Source organism: Mchenga conophoros, linkage group LG23, assembly GCF_057382185.1.
Source record: "Mchenga conophoros isolate Kocher_MC1m ecotype Shallow Benthic linkage group LG23, M_conophoros_male_GT1.1, whole genome shotgun sequence".
Lineage (NCBI taxonomy): Eukaryota > Metazoa > Chordata > Actinopteri > Cichliformes > Cichlidae > Mchenga > Mchenga conophoros.
Window position 1 is genome coordinate 23,501,544 of NC_140547.1, and position 19,748 is coordinate 23,521,291.

The 19,748-nt window shown below is 41.6% G+C and overlaps 1 protein-coding gene across 1 annotated transcript in view; it reads left to right on the top strand.

Moving 5' to 3' along the window:
- The window catches only part of LOC146547256 (receptor tyrosine-protein kinase erbB-4-like), a 373,065-nt gene that overhangs the window by 253,418 nt on the left and 99,899 nt on the right, over window positions 1–19,748 (top strand). The window contains exons 5-13 of the mRNA XM_085263592.1: window positions 885–950; window positions 4,025–4,143; window positions 4,884–5,025; window positions 5,726–5,839; window positions 8,735–8,861; window positions 12,461–12,534; window positions 13,285–13,375; window positions 15,667–15,872; window positions 19,153–19,285. Of these exons, the coding sequence (XP_085119718.1) occupies window positions 885–950; window positions 4,025–4,143; window positions 4,884–5,025; window positions 5,726–5,839; window positions 8,735–8,861; window positions 12,461–12,534; window positions 13,285–13,375; window positions 15,667–15,872; window positions 19,153–19,285 (1,072 nt within the window). The remainder of the gene's footprint in view (window positions 1–884; window positions 951–4,024; window positions 4,144–4,883; window positions 5,026–5,725; window positions 5,840–8,734; window positions 8,862–12,460; window positions 12,535–13,284; window positions 13,376–15,666; window positions 15,873–19,152; window positions 19,286–19,748) is intronic.

Sequence of the window (19,748 nt, forward strand, 5' to 3'; positions counted from 1 at the left end):
AAACTTTTCTGCGCATTTATGGGCAAGCCTTTTGCTCATTTTGAGGGATGGAAAGCAGTTTCTTCAGGGTCTCTGTATCAAAACGTGTCAGGGTGAACAATGGGGACAGCTGTGGCGCCGAGTGGTAGCAAAGACATAGACAATGGGGCAAATGAAAAGGCGTTATGACCTTTTTTTTACACTTTGCAGAATGAACAGAATACAATCTGACTAGCATGAGCAGGGATCAGGACATCATGCAAAGCCTGTTTCTAGACAATAAAGGTTGGGGAAGACCCTGTACAAGTACAATGTGCGTGAAACGTTGCTATTTTGTTGATGAGATGCCACTGATGTAGGAGGAAGGGGATGAAAAGAAACAAAGAACAGAGGAGGTGGGCCAAAAATGACAAGAGAGTTTGTGGGAGTGGAGGTTGCCAAATTGAGGCCCTTTGCCAAGTTGTAGTTAGTATTTAACATTAACAACCCCACAGTGGGAGTGGTTGAAGGGGCCGGGTGACAATCTGCCTCACTATTCCACTTACTCTGTAATTAACCCATAGTCAATTAAGTCTTGATGATGGGCCACGGGCAGATGAAGGCTGTGAATGCTCTGTCAGGTCCCACTTTGCCTGCTAGCTCTTGACGGAAGGGAGAAGAAGCCTGTCTTTCATGCTCATGTTTCTCACAGGCCATGAGTCGCCAGTGACTTGAAATCTATTGTTGGATGAGCGGAGGAGATTCGACAGTTCTGTCACTGTCATTAGTCAAGCAGTTTTAAGGGCATGCACGAGCGAACGATTAGGTGTTTGATGTGTGTGGGGGCAGTGTCTTTAATGTGTGTTTGTGTCAAAACTACGTCTAAAGTTTGCAGAGAGTTCTCTGATGTACGGTGTCTTTTGCAGGCAGACGCTGTCATCGCTCATGTAACGGACGCTGCTGGGGCCATCAGGAGGACCAGTGTCAAACTTGTGAGTGCACTACCGCAGTCCCACCTCAAAACGCTGATTCACACGTGATGTAATGTATTGCTTTCCCAGTATAAAATTAAAAATTCTTTCCTATTGCCCTTTACTGATATCACATGCATGTGTAGCTTTACTTCTAAAGTCCACATTAGGTGTTGGGTAGTTTAATGTCAATCAGAAGACTTTTACCCTGCAAATAAGGGGTGGATCAACTTGGCCAACAATCCCTGAACTTGCTGGTTAGACAAACATCATCCTTTGGGCTGGAAAACTTTTTCACAATAATTACTTATATTGAAAGCTCAATTTTCCATTTGTCTATGGTGCCAAGTTATAAATCCCATTCTGATAACACAACTCCAAAGCTACACCCTTTATTGTAAAGGTAACACTGTGGACCAGTGCTACATGTATTGAAGTTAAGAGTGGTGTCAAATAGCTATGCACAGAGAGAGACAGTCATGTGAAAAAGAATGTTTTCACATTACGTGGCCCTCTGGGGTACATCTCATGATTCAGGAGCTCGCAGAACCACCTTTAGCTGCAGTAACTTGAAGTAATACTTTTCTCTATGACTTTATCAGTCTCATCATTTTGGATGAATTGTGACCCACTCTTCTCTACAATGTTGCTTCAGTTCAGTTCACGGGGCCATTGCAGCACTTTCGTTTTTATCTTTTTCAGCCATTCTGTTGTAAATTTGCTGCTTTGCTTTGGGTCATTCTCCCATTATATGAGCCAGTTTGAAGTAAATTTAAGTTGTTGGACTCACATTTGACGCAAGAGTACTTTGGTAGTACATGGTGGATTCAATGACTTTAAGGTGCCCAGGTCCTGTGGCTGCAAAATAAGCCTGAATCATTACCCCACCATCAATCAGCTGATATGTGTTTGTGCTGATATGCTATATTTGGTTTTGTGTGTCATGACCAAACATCTCCATTTTGCTATCGTCTGTGCGAAGGACATTGTTCCAGAAGTCTTGTAGTTTGTTCACTTGCAACTTTGCACTTAGCTTTACTGCTATGTTGTTGTTGTTTTTAGAAAGCAGAGGCTTTCTCCTGAAAATGCTTCCAAACAAGTCTTTTTCTAGTTGTACTCTTATGAACTTGAACATTTTAGATGTTAACTGAGCCCTTTAATGAACCAAGTTTCATCATGGTAATGGTGTTTTAGATGTGCCTATATGTATTTTTGGCAATTTGGACAAAACCAAGCTAGTTATTCCCTAAGACAGGCTAATAGTATTCTAGATCCAATGCATTCAAACACATATAAAGTATATCATTAGATTTGTGGAAGTGTGAAAAGGTCAGTTTGTGAAGTTTAAATGTGTTATGTTCATTTTAGTGAAAATTTAGACTGTGAAATCTAGCAGTTTATTGGCTAAGCTAGGCTAACCTTACCCTGCAATGCAAAGGCTTGGGGCCTAATATCAATGTTCTTAATCTTACAGTTATGAAATGTTGTTTGAAGACATTATTTCTCTCTGATTTTTCAGGGCTAAGCTAGGAACAACCAGGATATTCTTTTCACTTCAGATATAGACAGTCTAGTGTTATGCCAGTAAGCTATGCTAACCAACCTACGACTCATTTGCCTAGCATAAGTCATTTCATTTAAAAAGAAAAAAAAAGTACAACCCACACAAACAATAATTCATTTTACAACTGAAAAAGTTTTTCAAAATCTATTTATGCAAAGTGCAATAGCAGAACTCAACATAAACACTGAGAAGTAAGCTAATGAAATTCTTTTAAATCACTTATTAGTTTAAGGCCAAGTGACCCCTTGTTTTTACTGACTGGCAGGAGAAAATTAATGATACTGTAAAATCTGCTTTAAAATAATCTGTAATCTCCAGTAATCTGCTTTGGGATAGATTTGCTTTTTAAGCTTCATGAGGACTATCCTATTTTTTTCTTTTTCTTCTCATTTTTATTAAAGTTGGACACTAAGCTTATAGCCAATATCTAGAAAATGCATTATTAATTATAGGTAGGAAATAACTGTTCATCACCGTGTAGCAATACTTGGCACATAACAAATAAAAGGAAAAAAATGAGATACCAAAGGAAGGAGTTTAACTAGAGAAATGTTTGTCGTTCATATAATTACAGGATGTTCCCCTCATGGAAAGACTTACAGAGGCTCTGGCTTGTTTTTCTTAAACTAACAGACTAATAGATTACAGAGGCTTGGTTTTTTTTTTTTTCACTACTGCATCATTATGTTCGCAACTCAGCACAGAGTGAGCACAGCAGTTTTTAATGCCTGGGCTTCAAGCTCCTGCTGACTCTCTGGCTGGTCTATATCCTTCTTTATCAATACAGTGTGGGAGACTGTCCTTTATCAGAAATGTTGGCTGATGAAATGGGGACAAGCCACACATTACTAATGATACTTACACAGCTCCCGTTAAACTAGTTGAAATAAAATACAGAGAAGAAACTGGAATGGCAGTAAATATTTCCCTGGTTACTGCAAAAGTTGGCATATCAGCGAGTAAAGCCAGGCTTTCTGGGAATCAGAACAGTTGGACGGCGTCTTTGGCCAATTGACTCGCTTGGCTGAAAGCACCCATTGTATAAACACTGATATGGCGAATCTGTGAGATTCAGTTAATTTTTTCCAAACTTTATGTATCTAGGGAAAACCAACTGGGTTTCCACAAGCAAAGCTCCCCCTTAGATTCATTCCTGGACGCTGTCAAACACTATTTTCAGCTGTTCGGTCTCTGAGCTGAAGCTTCAGAGCAGTTAGAGGAGAAGAGTCCTCTTCAAGGGTTTCCAAGGAGGTTCTTGAGACAGAAGACAGTGCTTCATGTTTTTAAAGTACGTCTGTGCTTTCTAGGCAGTGACTCTGTGGTCGCAAACCAACTTGGCTGACCTTTAGGTTGTTGAAGCCCCAAATTTCTTCCTGCCTACATGCGACTGTGAGCAGTTGTGACTAGAGAGGAAGGTTGAGCGTGGTGGTATTGTCTCTCTTTATGAGTGTGAATGTATGTAGATGTGTGTGCGTGTCTGTGTGTGTGTGTGCCAGACCTTTAAAATTCAGTCTTTCCACTTCCGTTGCAGTGACAAAAACGGTGTGTGCAGAGCAGTGTGACGGTCGATGCTTCGGGCCTTACGTCAGCGACTGCTGCCATCGCGAATGCGCCGGCGGCTGCTCCGGCCCCAAGGACACGGACTGCTTTGTACGTCACACACACACACACACACACACACACACACACACACACACACACACACACACACACACTTTCTCACTCTTTAACTCTCTTTACTTCTTTTATTTCTGCCTTCAACACACACGTACAGTGACCAAAAAAGAAAGAAAGAAAATCATCCTATCTACACTCATCCTTCTTCCCATTCCACATCTTTTGTCCAACATCTGTTTGCCATCCTCCCCGCCCGAAAATGATCCACTTTGTTTACCTGCTGATAAATTGTTTGTCATTTTATGGTGCTGTAAACATCTTCCACAGCGGCGCTCTTTAAAGGACAAATTGGGGATTCTGTGTCATAATTAATATCCCTTTTATCACCTCAAGTTCTACCTTTTTCTTCAAACTGGTGCATGACTTCCCTGCACATGCTGACAGGGATGATATTGTAGTTGTAATTCACAGAAAGGCTCATCCAATTCAATTACTGCTGTTTCCGCCTGTGGCCACAGACGACAAATCACTTAAGAGGTTTATGGGAAAACATTTCACCATTTACATCATGGCTGTGGATCAATGGCTCCAATTTTTCTCCCATTTGGCGTTCAAAGAGACAAAGGAGGGCCGCATGATTCGCATGTCGCAATCCCACGTAAAAATGAAATGCTGCTGTAATACTCTTTCGCTCATGGTGACTTATGCAGGAAAATCACAGCCCTCCCCATTTGCCTTCAACCTAGCTCACTGCGGTTGTATTCCCTCTGCAGGCTTGCACCAATTTCAACGACAGCGGGGCCTGCGTGACCCAGTGCCCTCAGCCCTTTGTGTACAACCCGACGTCCTTCCAGTTAGAGCACAACCCCAGGGCGAAATACACCTATGGAGCCTTCTGTGTCAAGAAATGTCCACGTAAGTCTGCACCTAGTTCTCAGCGAACGCAGTGGACATCCAAGCAGCTGCAAAATGATCTGGTGTGTGTGCCATTACACAACGCTACGCCGCAATAACATAGATGCTGATAATAACGCTCGTAATTAAGTCTTTGTTTTTTGTTTTTTAGAATCTGTGCTGGCGTCTGTTGATGAGTCATTTATCCCCTGTCAATCCTGAAATTGGACCCCAGGCAATTATTTCAAGTCAAGATAGATTACTCAAACATAAATCAAACATAAATAAAGTGTGTATCTCAATCAGCTAGTTGCTATGCCATCTGCTTCAGCTTCTGGCAGCTGAAAAAGCTTAGCTCGTTCTGTCATTAATAGTGAAATATTTCAGCGAACGTGCATTAAAATTTGAGTGACATGAAGAGACTGCATGTTCGACTTCTACTGATCATCAGATGATCATACCACAGTATGGCTTTCCTGTTTCTGCAACCAAGTACTTAGCTAATTCATTACTGTTTCTCATTGATATAGACCATTAGTTTTGATCATTACACAAATGTGATTAAAATACAATCAGTTTCATACAATTAGAGGGGTCCTTCCAGGAATGTGCTTTGATTTTTATAGTATTATATTTCAAATTTACTGTAGGGGGTTGTATGCGGTATGCTAAAAGACTGGTGAAGTCCTCTAATTCAGATTTTTGCTGCTTTTTCTATCAGATAACTTTGTCGTGGACCACAGCTCCTGTGTGAGAGCATGTCCCAGCAACAAGATGGAAGTGGAGGAGAACCGGATTAAAATGTGCATCCCTTGCACAGACATCTGTCCAAAAGGTAAACCCAAGCAGCGATTTCTGAAAATAAAGTGCGAAATATATAGTTCCTTCAGTCAACTTGTGCTGAATGTCATATTAAAGTGTTTCATGTCTGTTAAACACGGTGGACCAGTTCTGTGAGTCAAACTACTGAAGTAGAAGCCTAGCATACACTTAGCAGGGAAGTTACTAATTAAACAAAATGAAACTTAAACCTAAAGGAAATACATAAACAGGAAAGTTACAAAACAATTTGCATTGCCTTTTGGAGACAAAAGTGCTAACATTAGCTTATAGCTTAGCAAACCACCCTCTGGCTCTAAAAAAACAAGGTAGCAAAAGCTGCAATTCTAAAGTTATAGGTATAAAGCATATACAAATCTGTGGATAAACCAGGTGATTTCAGCAAGAATATCTTTAATTTCCTGTATGGAGAAACACAAGAGGGACCATAGAGTAAATAATGACAGAGCAAGATCTGACCTACACAGTCATTTTCAGTCAAAACAGAAGCTAGAGCAGCTGTTCGTCATAAATTCTCTATGCACTTGTAATGCAAGATTTTTCAGCTTTTGTTGTGCAAAGCGACCACAGTTAATTGCTCAAAAGCTTATTCTGTAATAGGTTCAGGTCTATGATTTGTCAACTGTTCCCCCAATCAGTCGCCAGAAGTAAAAAAATAATAACCATATTTCTATCCCAAGGGAAAAATTCCCCAATCAAGTAGTTGCTTGAGATTGGCAGTTGCTATGAAACTGATTGCTAATGTCCCAATCATGAAGCCATAGAGACCAGTCAGTGATGCAACCACACTGAAAACCACTAGCAAAATGCTGCGATTGCTCATAGTTTCAATGGAAGATGCAAACTTGTCTGCAAACACTCACCAACTACTCTCTCAGCAGCAGTGAAACTATGAAAACTGATCCAAACCAGAAAATGAGAACATTTGTCTTCAAAGTAAAAGTTGTGGCTTTAGCAATGTGTTGATGGCAGCAGGGAAACACAACTTTTACTGTGACCTCAGAGGGTTTCCATTTACTTGTGGGGATCTCGTTTTGCTCATGCTTGGACAGCAGTTGGACAGTTTTTATATATAATGCTGCAACTTCCATGCAAACTATGGTCAACTGCAGCAATCTGCTTTCAACAAAGGTGATCCCAAGGAGGACTTTGGTTTCGCACCCTCCAACAACCACACACCAAGCCATCAAGGAGTGCACCAACTGGTCTCTAAGCCTGTGTGACTGAGACCTAAGATGGATGTTTGAAAAGTGTGGCCAAGGTATATTTCTGTCTCATGGTTTCTCATGGTTTCATATTAATTGACACTTGGAGTAACTCATAAGTCACCCTGGGGTGTTTTATTGCCCGTTGGCCTGGGTAGTTTTGGTTTAGGCTGTCAAATTTGTGCTGTTGAATGGATAAACCATGAAAATGAGCAGATTTTTATCTATTTATTATGATAGCATAACAATAATGTACAGGTATAATGTGCAAATCAAACAAAGTGAAGTGATAATCCAGTTTGATTCTCATTTTTCCCCCTGCTTCTACGGCTACCAGGCTCACTGCACTGCATTTACTGTATGTACAAGAGCTTATGCAGTTAAAACATTTTAATCTAATAGCTTTATGCTAACAGTGATGATACCAAATCGACACGAGCCCAGAGGAATCACTTAAAAAGCTTTATATAAGAAATGTAATTTATTTTCACGGGAGGCAGCTTAGCTTTTTTTATGTTACCGTGAATGTACTTACAGCTCAGATATTGATTCCAGCGACCCTTCCAAAATCAACATCTTCTTTCCTGTATGAGCCACGCCGTGCAGTGCTCACATCTGTAACATTCTCAGCAATGCAGTAAACTTTATCTCATTTTATTAATGAAGTCTTCTCTAAACCTTCCATATTGTTGATTTCAAACATTAATAGTTAGGTCCTAACGCAAAATTAATCTCTGCGCATTTCATTAAAGGGGCTTTGGCTACATGACACTCATTTTCTCTTATCACTGCAATGTGTATCCACTGCATACTCATTACATCCTGTTGGAAGTTAAATATGGCATAAATGAAGGTCACGTGTTTGATCCCCACAACAGTCGACATGGTAATTAACACAAAATAGTCTCATAATGAGAAACTGCTCCTACCTGCTCAGTAATTACAAGTCATTTTGCTGGAAGACCGTCTGCTAAATGCCTAAAATGGCTAATGTGAAATTAAACAGCATTACTTCAGTTCAATACAGAGGATTAGCCCCGTCATCACATTGTTCTCACAAAGGTAACTGATCTGACCTCTCTCTTACGGAGGCAAGGCAACAGTGTTTTTCTTCAGGTTCCATGTATGGGCTGTGGCATCCATTGATTGGCTAATCTCTTGATTACATCGTCACATAGCAGGGAGGGGTTAATGAGGGATAGCCCAAAGAACTGTGGGAAATGATAACAAATTAACATTTCAGATATCGCGTTGGCTGGTATAAATCACTATCAAAAACTGGTTACACCACTTAATGCCAGCCTTATTCATCATCCCCTCCGCCTCTGTCAGAAATACTTGGCTCACACTAGACCGCAAGTCTAATTAATGCAGATGTAATGAATTCATTATAGGGAGGAATTGGCTGTGGATTGGCCCATGCTTTCATCAAAGGAATTCCAATGCATGGAGAGGGGCCATGGCCTTTCATGCACACCCAAAAGCAGGACCATATTTTCATAAAAGAGTATGAAACATTACAGTGACAAATGGCCAGTGGTCATTTCTCAAAATTAGGCCTTTGCAATATACAGGGACTTCAGATATGCATTAAAGTAGGTAAATTCTCCATTGCTAAAGCAGCTAAAATGGTCATTTAAGTAGTATTTTTAACTAATTGTGTGTTTCGATGTTTGTTGTTTCAGTGTGTGACGGTATAGGAACAGGAAGCCTGCAGTCAGCTCAAACAGTGGACGCCAGCAATATTGATAAATTTGTCAACTGCACCAAAATCAATGGCAACCTCATCTTTCTCATTACTGGCATTAAAGGGTGAGTGCCACTCACACTCAGTGATTTCACACAAGTTTTTGTTAAGCATATTTGATGGAGCACACACAAAAAAAAGATTTGTTTTTACTTTTTTATGTGTCATACAATTTCAGAACTTCTAGATTAACATGCACAAACAAATTTTATCTGTCTATGTGGTTTTTTTCTATGATTTTTTTTTAAACTAGAAGGTGTCAAACTGTACATTCTTTGAATTACTGAGGTTTGATAATCAGTTTTTCTTTTCTGGGAAATTCATCTGCTTTGGCAAAAAAGTAACTGCCATACAGAACAAGAAGTTTGGATCCAGATGTCTTCTGGCATCCCCATTGTCCCCACTGATGACCTTGGTGATGGAATGGGTTGGACTGATACTTATATAGTGCTTTTCCACTCAGAGCACTTTCAATAAGCATCATTCACCCAGCCACACAAGTTCATGCAAGTGCTTTTTTTCCATGCCTACGCACTTTTGACCTAGCATTCACTTGCTCATACTCCTTTCGATGTATTGGGGATTCAGTGTCTTGCTCTGAAATACAGGTTGGAAGAGTCAAGGTTTTTAGCAGATGACCTGCTCCACCTTCTGAACCACGGCCGGCCCCAATACCCATTGGGTTCTTAAATTGGGTGCGGTGAAGATGGTGTCTAGTACACAGTTTGGTCTACTGACGAGTCATATAGATGCTTTAAAGCGCTTGAGCTGAAGGCAACTAGGGATTCTTGAAGACATTTTACTTCACGTGTTAAGCGTTATTAGCTGAAAAAGAATGGACAAGAGTTGAAATGTCTTCAAGAGCCTAAAAGAAGTCCAGTTGTCTTGGACTCAAGCACTTTATCTCACACTCATATACACACACGCAGACACACACACATCTCCATTGCACTGTATCGTCCTGTTCTGTCTATTGTTGCACTGTCTTGTCTTGTTCATTTTTGCTGTTTTTATATATTGCACTTTGCGTAGGCCTGTGTTTGTCCGTTCAAATTCAAATTCAAATTCAAATTTTATTTGTCACGTACACAGTCATACACAGTACGATATGTAGTGAAATGCTTGGACAACTGCTCGTGACCTAAAGAAAACAAAAAAGGAAAAGGCTATGAATAAGATAGGAAATAAATATGAAAAAATAAAAAGGGTAAATTTAACTAGGAAGGAATAGATAAAATATATAAATTAAAGTTGAAAATAAAATAACTGTACAACAAAATACACAATACACAATATAGAACTATATAAGAATGTATGAAGAAATCTAAATATAAATAAATATATACACAATAACAGCAGCTGTACAAGTATTAACCGGAAATGAAGAATATAGTGACCAGTGTTGTGCAAAAACAAAGTCCAGAAAGTCCAGTGTGTGTGTAAGAACTATATGTGTGGGTCAGTACTGTGTGGTGGTGTGATTGAGAGACCGTATCGCCTGCGGGAAGAAGCTCCTCCTCAGTCTCTCTGTGTTGGTCTTCAGGGAGCGGAATCGCTTTCCTGACCTCAACAGAGAGAACAGTCTGTTGTTGGGATGGCTGAGGTCCTTCACGATCTTCCTGGCCTTGGTCCAGCACCGCCTGCTGTAGATTGAGTGCAGGTCAGGGAGCTCGGAGTGGATGGTGCGCTCAGCTGACCGCACAACCCTCTGTAGAGCTCGTCTGTCCTGCATGGTGCTGTTCCCGAACCAGGTTAAGATGTTTCCCGCCAGGATGCTCTCTATGGTGCACGAGTAAAAGTTCCTGAGCACCTTGGAGGGCAGTTGGAAGCCTCTCAAGCGTCTGAGGTGGTAGAGATGCTGTCGGGCCTTTTTCACCACGGTGTTGATGTGACAGGACCATGACAGGTCCTGCGTGATGTGAACTCCGAGGTATTTGAAGCTGTCCACTCTCTCCACTGGGCACTCGTTGATGACAGGGGTCTGGTAGTTCCTCTCCTGCTTAGTGCTGAAGTCCACTATCAGCTCCTTTGTCTTACTGACGTTTAGAAGGAGGTTGTTCCTCTGGCACCAGTTCTCCAGATTCTTAATCTCCTTCAGGTAGGCCGTCTCGTTGTTATCAGAGATCAGGCCCACCACGACGGTGTCGTCAGCAAACTTGATGATGGTGGTGGAGCTGGTAGTGGCCACACAGTCATATGTGTACAAAGAGTACAGCAGGGGGCTCAGAACACACCCCTGGGGGGCTCCAGTGCTGAGAGTGGTGGAGGCTGAGACATGTCCACCCATCCTTACTGCCTGTGGTCTGCCAGTTAGGAAGTTGGAGATCCACTGACACATAGATGAGCTGAGTCCCAGATGCTCCAGCTTGGTGGTGAGTGTGGAGGGAATTATGGTGTTAAATGCAGAGCTGTAGTCTATGAAGAGCATTTTAACATAATTCCCCCTTCTAGTGTCCAAGTGAGTGAGTGATGTGTGGAGGAGATGAGAGATGGCATCGTCTGTGGAACGATTTGGACGGTAAGCAAACTGTAGTGGGTCCAGTGTGTCTGGTAGTGAAGAAATGATGAAGTCTCTGACCAGGCGTTCAAAGCACTTCATCACTACTGAGGTGAGGGCTACAGGGCGATAGTCATTGAGAGAAGCAGGGTGGGGTTTCTTCGGGACAGGAACAATGATGGACTCTTTGAAGCATGTGGGGATCACCGACTGAGATAAAGAGATGTTGAATATCTCAGTGAACACAGGAACTAGCTGGTATGCGCAGTCTCTTAGGATACGACCTGGGATGCCGTCTGGTCCTGCTGCTTTCCTGGTGTTCACTCTCTTGAAGGCTCTCCTTACTTCATGCTCGGAGATGACGAGCACGTTTCCGGTGCTGGCAGTATCTTCCTGTCTGCAGCCGTTAGCGCCGCTAACACTAGCATTGTTGGAGACCTTAGCTGCAGCCTCGAAGCGAGCATAGAAAGTGTTCAGCTCGTCTGCCAGAGTCACGGCCGCGTTCGTCATACCGGTTGTTGGTGCTTTATAGTCCGTTATTGTCCTTAGTCCCCGCCACAGGCTCCTAGAGTCACTCTGTTGGAGTTGTGACTCTAGTTTCCTCCCGTAGCGCTGCTTCGCCTCTTTCACCGCCCTCCGCACGTTATATGTCATATGTAGCACCAGGGTCTCAGAGGAACGCTGTCTCATTTCACTCTGTACTGTGCCACTGTACATGGTTGAAATGACTATAAAAGCCACTTGAACTTGAACTTTAGCTCATCATACTGAGTGACTGAGACTCTGTACAGACATACTGTACTTTTGCCTTCAAGTCGATCCCTACAAGTGACCACATTCTAGTTATGCATAGTTAATAAACCCACTGTTGGGGTACTATGTAGGAGCAGCAATATGTGCAGTTTTACTGAAGGACAACATAGGCTTCACTACATGGATGAAAACTTTACACACAAAACCACTGCACATGGAGAAAAAAAGAGAGCAGTGAAGGTCAGGGAGCGCTCTTACCTTGTCAGATACTCTTAACAGCATCCTGAGGACAGAATGATTATAAATCATAATTTGGCTATCGGCTTTAGTTGGCTTAAAAACCTTAATGAAACGTTCATTTATAAAGCCTTGCTTTAGCAACATAGACTTATTATGCTTTATACTTCTCTTCAGGGATATGTATCACGGTATTGGGCCTTTGGACCCTGAGCGCCTCAACGTGTTCCGCACCGTGAAAGAGATCACAGGTAAGACGGCCTCACTTGGAAACACTGAATACAAGAAGAATTACAGGGTGTGTTTGTGCATGCGGCCGTGTGAATTATTTGGCCTCTAAAGTAGTGAAAGAAAGCTTTAAGAGGACAGCAGATTTTTGCCAGTAAGCTCAAAAAGGAGCTCTGGTGCATATAATGTTATTGTGTGTGTGCAATATCTCCATAGTTATACGTTCTTTCACTGTGTGCTGCTGCTGTGTGCATCCTTGTGTGTGTACTTATTCATTAGCTATTAGAGGCCTTAAGGGATGAGCAATACCTCGTATACAAACCCTTTTGTCATATTAAACCGCGACTTGCAGTTGAGCCAAACAGCTAATGGAGTGAAACTGCATTTTCATAATGAAAACCTAAGCAATAAGAAAGAGCAATGGCCATTCTATCCCAGCCATTTCCTGCTCCTATCCCTTTTAATGTCATTTCCACAGATGCTGATTTGATATAATCTGTCATTAAAGGCAACCAGACAAATTGTGCAGAATATTAAATCCATTCTTTTAATTAGCAATATTAAATATTAAATATTGTCTTCTGCAAGCGCATTTCCTACAAAGAAAAGGGTTTCTTGCTTGAACTTCAGAGCAGCTCCGTGATCTGAAACTTTGGATGTAGGCAACAGAAGGGTTTTTATCCGTTGCTCATTATTTTTGTGCTCCTTCATCAAATACCGCCACATACTAATTAGCACATGTTCAACCACTTTGCCTGACATGTCTTCTTTAGGTTACCTCAACATCCAATCCTGGCCTGAAAACATGACAGATCTTAGTGTTTTTTCCAGCCTGGCTACCATTGGAGGCAGAGCTCTTTACAGGTATGTTTGCAGGCATGCCCACACTAACTTTCTTCTGTCCATCCATGGATTTTCTTCCACTTATCCATTTCAGGGCCGAGAGACTAGATTCACCAGATTGCCAGGCTGTTACAGGGCTAACACATAAAGACAGATAGCCAGTCCTGTTCACAGTTAAACCTACAGCCAGTGTAACCAGAATTTGAAGGCAGGACCTTCTTGCTATGACCTGACGCGATACCACGCTGCCAAAATTGGACCATTGCAGGATAAATCATTTGGGTGCACTTACACTTTCCCTCTAACCATTGGAAGGCTTCCCTGTGAGTAAACTACGGTAGCTGCCCCAAGAAGGCATTTAACTATCTCTGAGTATTGTTCACAACAGAGGAGCAGGTGGATTGTAAAAAGTTGGATTGTTGGGATGTCAGCAGTAACGTGGGTATTGTACTGGACTATTGTGGTGAAGAGAGACAGTTTCCAAATCACCAGCCAATATATATCCAACCCTCACATATGGTCTGGGGTAGTCACTAAAAGAATACATCTGTTAAATGCTGGAATTAGTTTCCTTTGTAAGGTGGTTGGCTGTACCTTAGAAATAGAGTGAGGAGCCCAGACATCCACAGGGAGCTGGGAGTAGGGCCACTCCTCTTTTGCATTGAAAGGAGCCAACTGTATTGGGTTTGGGCTTCCAATCATGATGCATCCTGGACAAAAGCTCTTAGAGGTTTTCCAGCAAAGCCCAGGTGGGAAGACACCTTTTAAGACCCATGTTTACATCTCATCTGGAAAATGTCTAAGACAGAACAAGGATGTCTATAATATCCTGTTTGCCCACGTAACAAAACTGGATGGATGTTGCAGGTTTGCAAATGCGTGCGTCTGAGCGAGATCAGTAAAGAGGAAACACTGCAATATCACCGCTTTCTGCTCATTCATTACTGAGGAGTTATAATAAATTCCACAAAGCTATACAGCATACATTTAAATAAATTAAAATAAAGCCATTATACTCACTTAACTCCAGAGGGATTGTTCATATTACACTTGTCTATAGACAAAATGCTTGTGAAATAAATGTAGTCAAACTTTTCTTTCCTTTCTGATCGTTGAAAATGAAACAGATGCTTAAAATGATAAGACTCCGGGACGATATCAACATATTTGCATGTCAGAATATTCCGAATAATTGATGAAACGTCTGTATGTGACAACATCCCACCTTGATACACCTTGAATTGAGTTGCTTTGGCATCTAATATGCTGTTTGATGCATGCAACTTTTCAAAAATTGTAGACCAGTGTTATCAGCTGCCCTTGTCAAGGAGAGACCTCGTAGGCTGCAAAATGATGTCACAATTCTGCAGAAATAACCATGTTTGAAGCCTGCAGCTAAATTATAGTATTTCTATCTTTGCCAAAGAGGTTATGTGATTGGTTTGTGCTGGCTGTCTGTTAGCAAAATTACTCAAAATAGTGATGCACAGATTTGCATTTGCCAGAAGAAGGACTTAGCTCAGCTGGTTCCTGGATTCTTTAGAGAAAAGTTGGCAAAATTGGCCATTTCGAGCATTTTATGGTCTTTTTTCCGAGAGCATCATCTAATTTCCTGCTGTTTCCTCTTTTCGGATACTCGCCGTTGGAGCTGGTGAGCCACCGGCAGGTTTTTGCTCACAGAAGCTCTTTGAAGCGCTGTTGTCACACAGCTTTGATTTGCCCTGTTTTGATAACAGGTTCTGTGTTTGCTTGCAAGTGACAGATTCGAGAGAGATAGTGCTGCAGAGTCAAAGGAGGTCCAGTCGTGTTTTGTAAATGCCCATGATGTACATGTAGCTCAGCAGTGCTCGAGTACAAGTCCGAGCTGGAGAAACCTTCTGCATCTGCAAAAGTTTCTTTATGTCTGGTATTTCTTTTTTTTTCTAACATTACATTTTTAATAGGAGTTTTTTTTTCTCTAGCTTTACGTGACTTCTTGTTCTTCTTTTGTCTGACTCTTAGCTTAACTCTTAATCCATTTTCCCTTTCTCCCCTCATTACTGTTCCTCTCCATCATATATTTTCATCCCACCCTCTAACCTTGTCTTTTCCTTTCCTTCCCCCCCCCTCCTAAACCCTCAATTACTCCTTCATCCTACTTTCTCTTCTTCCATCTTGTTAAAATTGCTTTCCAAATCTTCTTGTGTGCTTCCAACTATTTCTTTTAAATTTGTTATTTCTCTCTGATTTCCTTTCTTCTCCCTACTCGTCCCCTCTACCCCTTCTCCCTTTGCCATGACTCATTTCCTTTTCTATTCTCTCTTCTCTTTCAGTGGAAGTGGTATTTCTCTTTTGATCTTGAAGCAGCGTTGGATCTCCTCACTCCAGTTCCAGTCGTTGAGTGAGATCAGCGCCGGGAACGTCTACATCTTCAACAACAGCCGCCTCTGCTTCTATAACACTATCAACTGGACGTCGCTATTTAGGACCCCGAGCCAAAAAGTCCTCGTCCGTAACAACCAAGATCCAAAGGAGTGCAGTGAGTAGATGTGGTGTTAAGACTATTAAAGTTTTTAGCTTTTGCAGACCTCTGCACCTTCTGAGGGAGGAATCAGAGTTTAAGCAATATTGCATCATTACGCAGTGTCTTAGCTGCATAATTAATCCAAAATGGTTCAAATTTTGATGCCAAAGTAGGGTTCTGAATAGTTTTTAAACCTTTCAAGAACTCCTGCTCTCCTGTTTTTTCCTCCACGTAATCGTACTGAGTGTTTCAGGAGGGGTGTGAGCAGCACCACTCAGAAATTGTAGTTTTATTGCATTTTGACTATTGCTAATTTGGGTTTGGCTGGTGTTCAAGTTTGAGAGAGTGTGACAGACAGGCTGTGGCTGCCAGGAAAACTAGGGAAGGTTCCAGGTGAGGTGGACAGAGCGCGTGGCAGGTTGGGAAAAACAGGAGAGAGGTGACGGGAAAATGACATGAAGCTGAGAGTGGCAAAAGAAAATGTGGCAGCAGGAGACAGGGTGGTGGTGGCAAATGAGATAAAGGACCCGAGTCACGTGGAAGCAAAGAGCTACTGAAGAGGCCGAACAACACAAGGGACAAACTTGGCTGGGTCAGTGTTCAGTGTTAGCAATGACCACATCTGGTACACACACATTTCATAACAAAGGGGTCAGTTAAAAGGATGATTGGATGGATAAATTGCTGGAGTAATTTCTGAGCACCGGTTCTATGTGAGGACAAGGCCATGCGAAATTTAAATTGCAATGAAAGCCGATTGGGTAAAAGTGATGTGCTAGCTGGCTAGTTTTTGTTAGCTGCTAGCATCTGCTTTTTGGACTAGTTCATGTGAAAGTTACCTGCAATAAAGTAGACAGGATATGTTTAGAGTATCTTTTAGAAGTTTAAAGTGATTGACTCTCAGTGTGGGTTGGAGTTTAACAGTATAAATGGTAAATGGTAAATGGCCTGTATTTATATAGCGCTTTACTAGTCCCTAAGGACCCCAAAGCGCTTTACATATCCAGTCATCCACCCATTCACACACACATTCACACACTAACATTATAACATTAAAAGTTAGTGTAAGTTACTCTTTAATGCTACACAGATGAACTGAGCAGTCTGTCAGAGTGAATGCGTCTCCGTTGTGCAAGTGCAATGCAAATTTCATCCACTATATAGTGCTCTAAGAAATCCTTATGATGCATGAAAAATCAGTGTACAGTAATAAAATCACTACTACTCATCCACATCAAAAGGAGTCAGCTGAGGTGGTTTGGGCTTCTGACTAGGATGCCTCCTGGGTGAGGTGTTACATGCCATTCTACGAGGAGGCCCTGAGGTAGACCAAGGACATGCTGGAGAGATTACATCTCTCTCTGTTGACCAGCATAAACCCCACATAAACTGGAGAAGGTGGCTGGGGGGTGAGAGGTTTGGGTTTCAGCCAGTCCCAGACAAAAGGCAGAAGATAGATGTATGGATGAGGGAGTGACTGAAAAAGTGGATGATTTAACCACAGCCACACAATATACTAAAAGAGAGAGAAAAAAACAGCAGCCAGAGGCACAAAAAAAGGGAAAACAGTAGGAATGAGACTAAACGACAGCCATAGCCATGGTACCATTAGCACTCTAATTACCTCTACCCCAGTATTACACACTGACTTGGCCAATTTCATGGGAACTGTCATGCCTTAAAGGTATGTTAAGTATAATGCTTGCAATGGGAAGTGGAGGCGTGATGGAATGAACAACAGGCAAATAAAGGGACATATTGCTCATATGATTCCACAATACCCAGGGTAATGAGCTTATTTATAATATTTGTGAGGATTTGTTAGAGGTGGTTGCCACTAAAGCTTTCTGTGTCTGAGATGGAGATAACTAAGCCGCCATAGTTTTTCACGGTCCTGCCACACTGCGGTTCATATCATTAGCCAGTTAATGAGTACGGTGTGTGTATTAGAGATCGATCGATGGCACCTTACACAGGTCTCTTCATTAGGCTCAACCCACTGTCTACGATTGACTGTTCTCCTGTTGACAAAGGGTTTGGCCCCCACCAGGCGACACTCCCGGGGATATGTGTGTCACTCAGCGATTGAGTGTGATGAGCATTATTGATTGTTGTGGTTCAACAGGAAAGGGTGGGGGGGTTACAATTATAGTGGATGTGTTCTTTAATGGCAGAGATGTGGGGGAATACCAATGTTTACTCACTCAGGTGGGCAGAAACATACAGCAGTTTGAGCTTCCGATAGCTGTAGAAAAAAATATATAAATGCAGTCCATTTACAAGCACTGACTTATCTCCTAGGCATGAATACAGAATAGATATACACACATTGCTACATTTATACACTTATAATTTGGGACAGGCAGCAATGTTATAGACATCTTAAAGAAAAGACATTCTGCCAATGAAGTCTGTGGGTTCCCCAAGAATCAACACTGACTTTCGACAGTCTTGTGATCCATTTCGCCAACTTTTTTCATCTTGTGCCACCAAGGGGTCAAAGATGAAAATGTGTTAATGTCTGTAACTTTTGCACCATTCTTAATTTTTAGATTGAGAAGACAATTGCATCAATTATTGGAACAAACCGAGTTCAGAGGACTGTACAACCAATTTTATGTTGTTAAAAAAATAACACAAATGATCTTCAGGTATACATATGTCCCTGCTATCAAAATAGGAGGCAGAGTTGCCATACAGGAAGTGACGTGAGCAACACTTCTATCAAGCCAAACATTGGTGATCCTAGGACCCAGTTCTTGCAATTGCATTTCACTTTTCACAGTCTCACTGTTTATTGCAACAATACTAGCAAAAGCCACCAACTACTTAACAATCATTGGGGAATACATGTTTTTCCTTCATGTCCACTGGTTGCTAACCAGTTGCCAACCAGTTTCTAGGTCTGTGCTGCAGGACCCTAATTTGTTTAGTACTGATATGTGTAGAGATGTTTAATAAAACTGTTAAGCACTTTGGTAGAACTTGAGAATTTTAAAGTTATTTTTGTGTACACGAGGACAAAATATAGTGCCTGTATCTGATCGTACTGTGGCGTATCCCAAGACACAGACATTTCGAGGTGTTACGTAACCACAATATATAACTGATATATAATTGATAGCTGATAGCCAGACCAAGGATCATCAAAGATATAAGCTGGATATTAGCCACATACACACTTAACAGGTGATCGTACCCCAACACTTGTTTAATGTGTTGACACCAAACATCCTCCCTGTTGTCTTTAAAAGAAAATTATACTATTTTGACCATTTGAACATTCTCCTCACAGTCCAACAACGAATGGTGTGTGACCGAATGTGTTCGGACGATGGCTGTTGGGGACCAGGGCCAGACCAGTGCCTCTCTTGCCGATATTTCAAGCGAGGCCGTACCTGCGTTCAGTCCTGCAACCTTTTTGATGGGTGAGTAGTCGATTCATTCAGTAAAAGTCCTTTCCTTCCTCTGACACATTCTGAGCAAATGTTGTACGTGGGTCTGGAAATATCTTTGAGTAGATCTGACTTAAACTGTGAAAGAATAAAAAACAAACAACACATTTCTGATCATTGTGGTCCCAGGAAGCTGGATTAATTCCTCAGCAAACAGCCATACGTGACAAGCAGCAGAAATAAAATCAATTTAAACTGTTTTAATGCATGAAAATGAAGTCAAAACATCCTCAAGGGCTCTGGAGGAGGAGAGTCTAATTGCTGATTGGCATGAATGTAATGAGATGAACCAATAAGGAATTTTACAGTGCGAACAGTCAGAGGAACATTTGGCTGCATATTACACCCACTGTCCAAACTCAATTTAAGTATACACCATTGTTGAAGCACATTTCATTTCAAATCACCCATTTGGACTGACAGACATGAGTGTTTA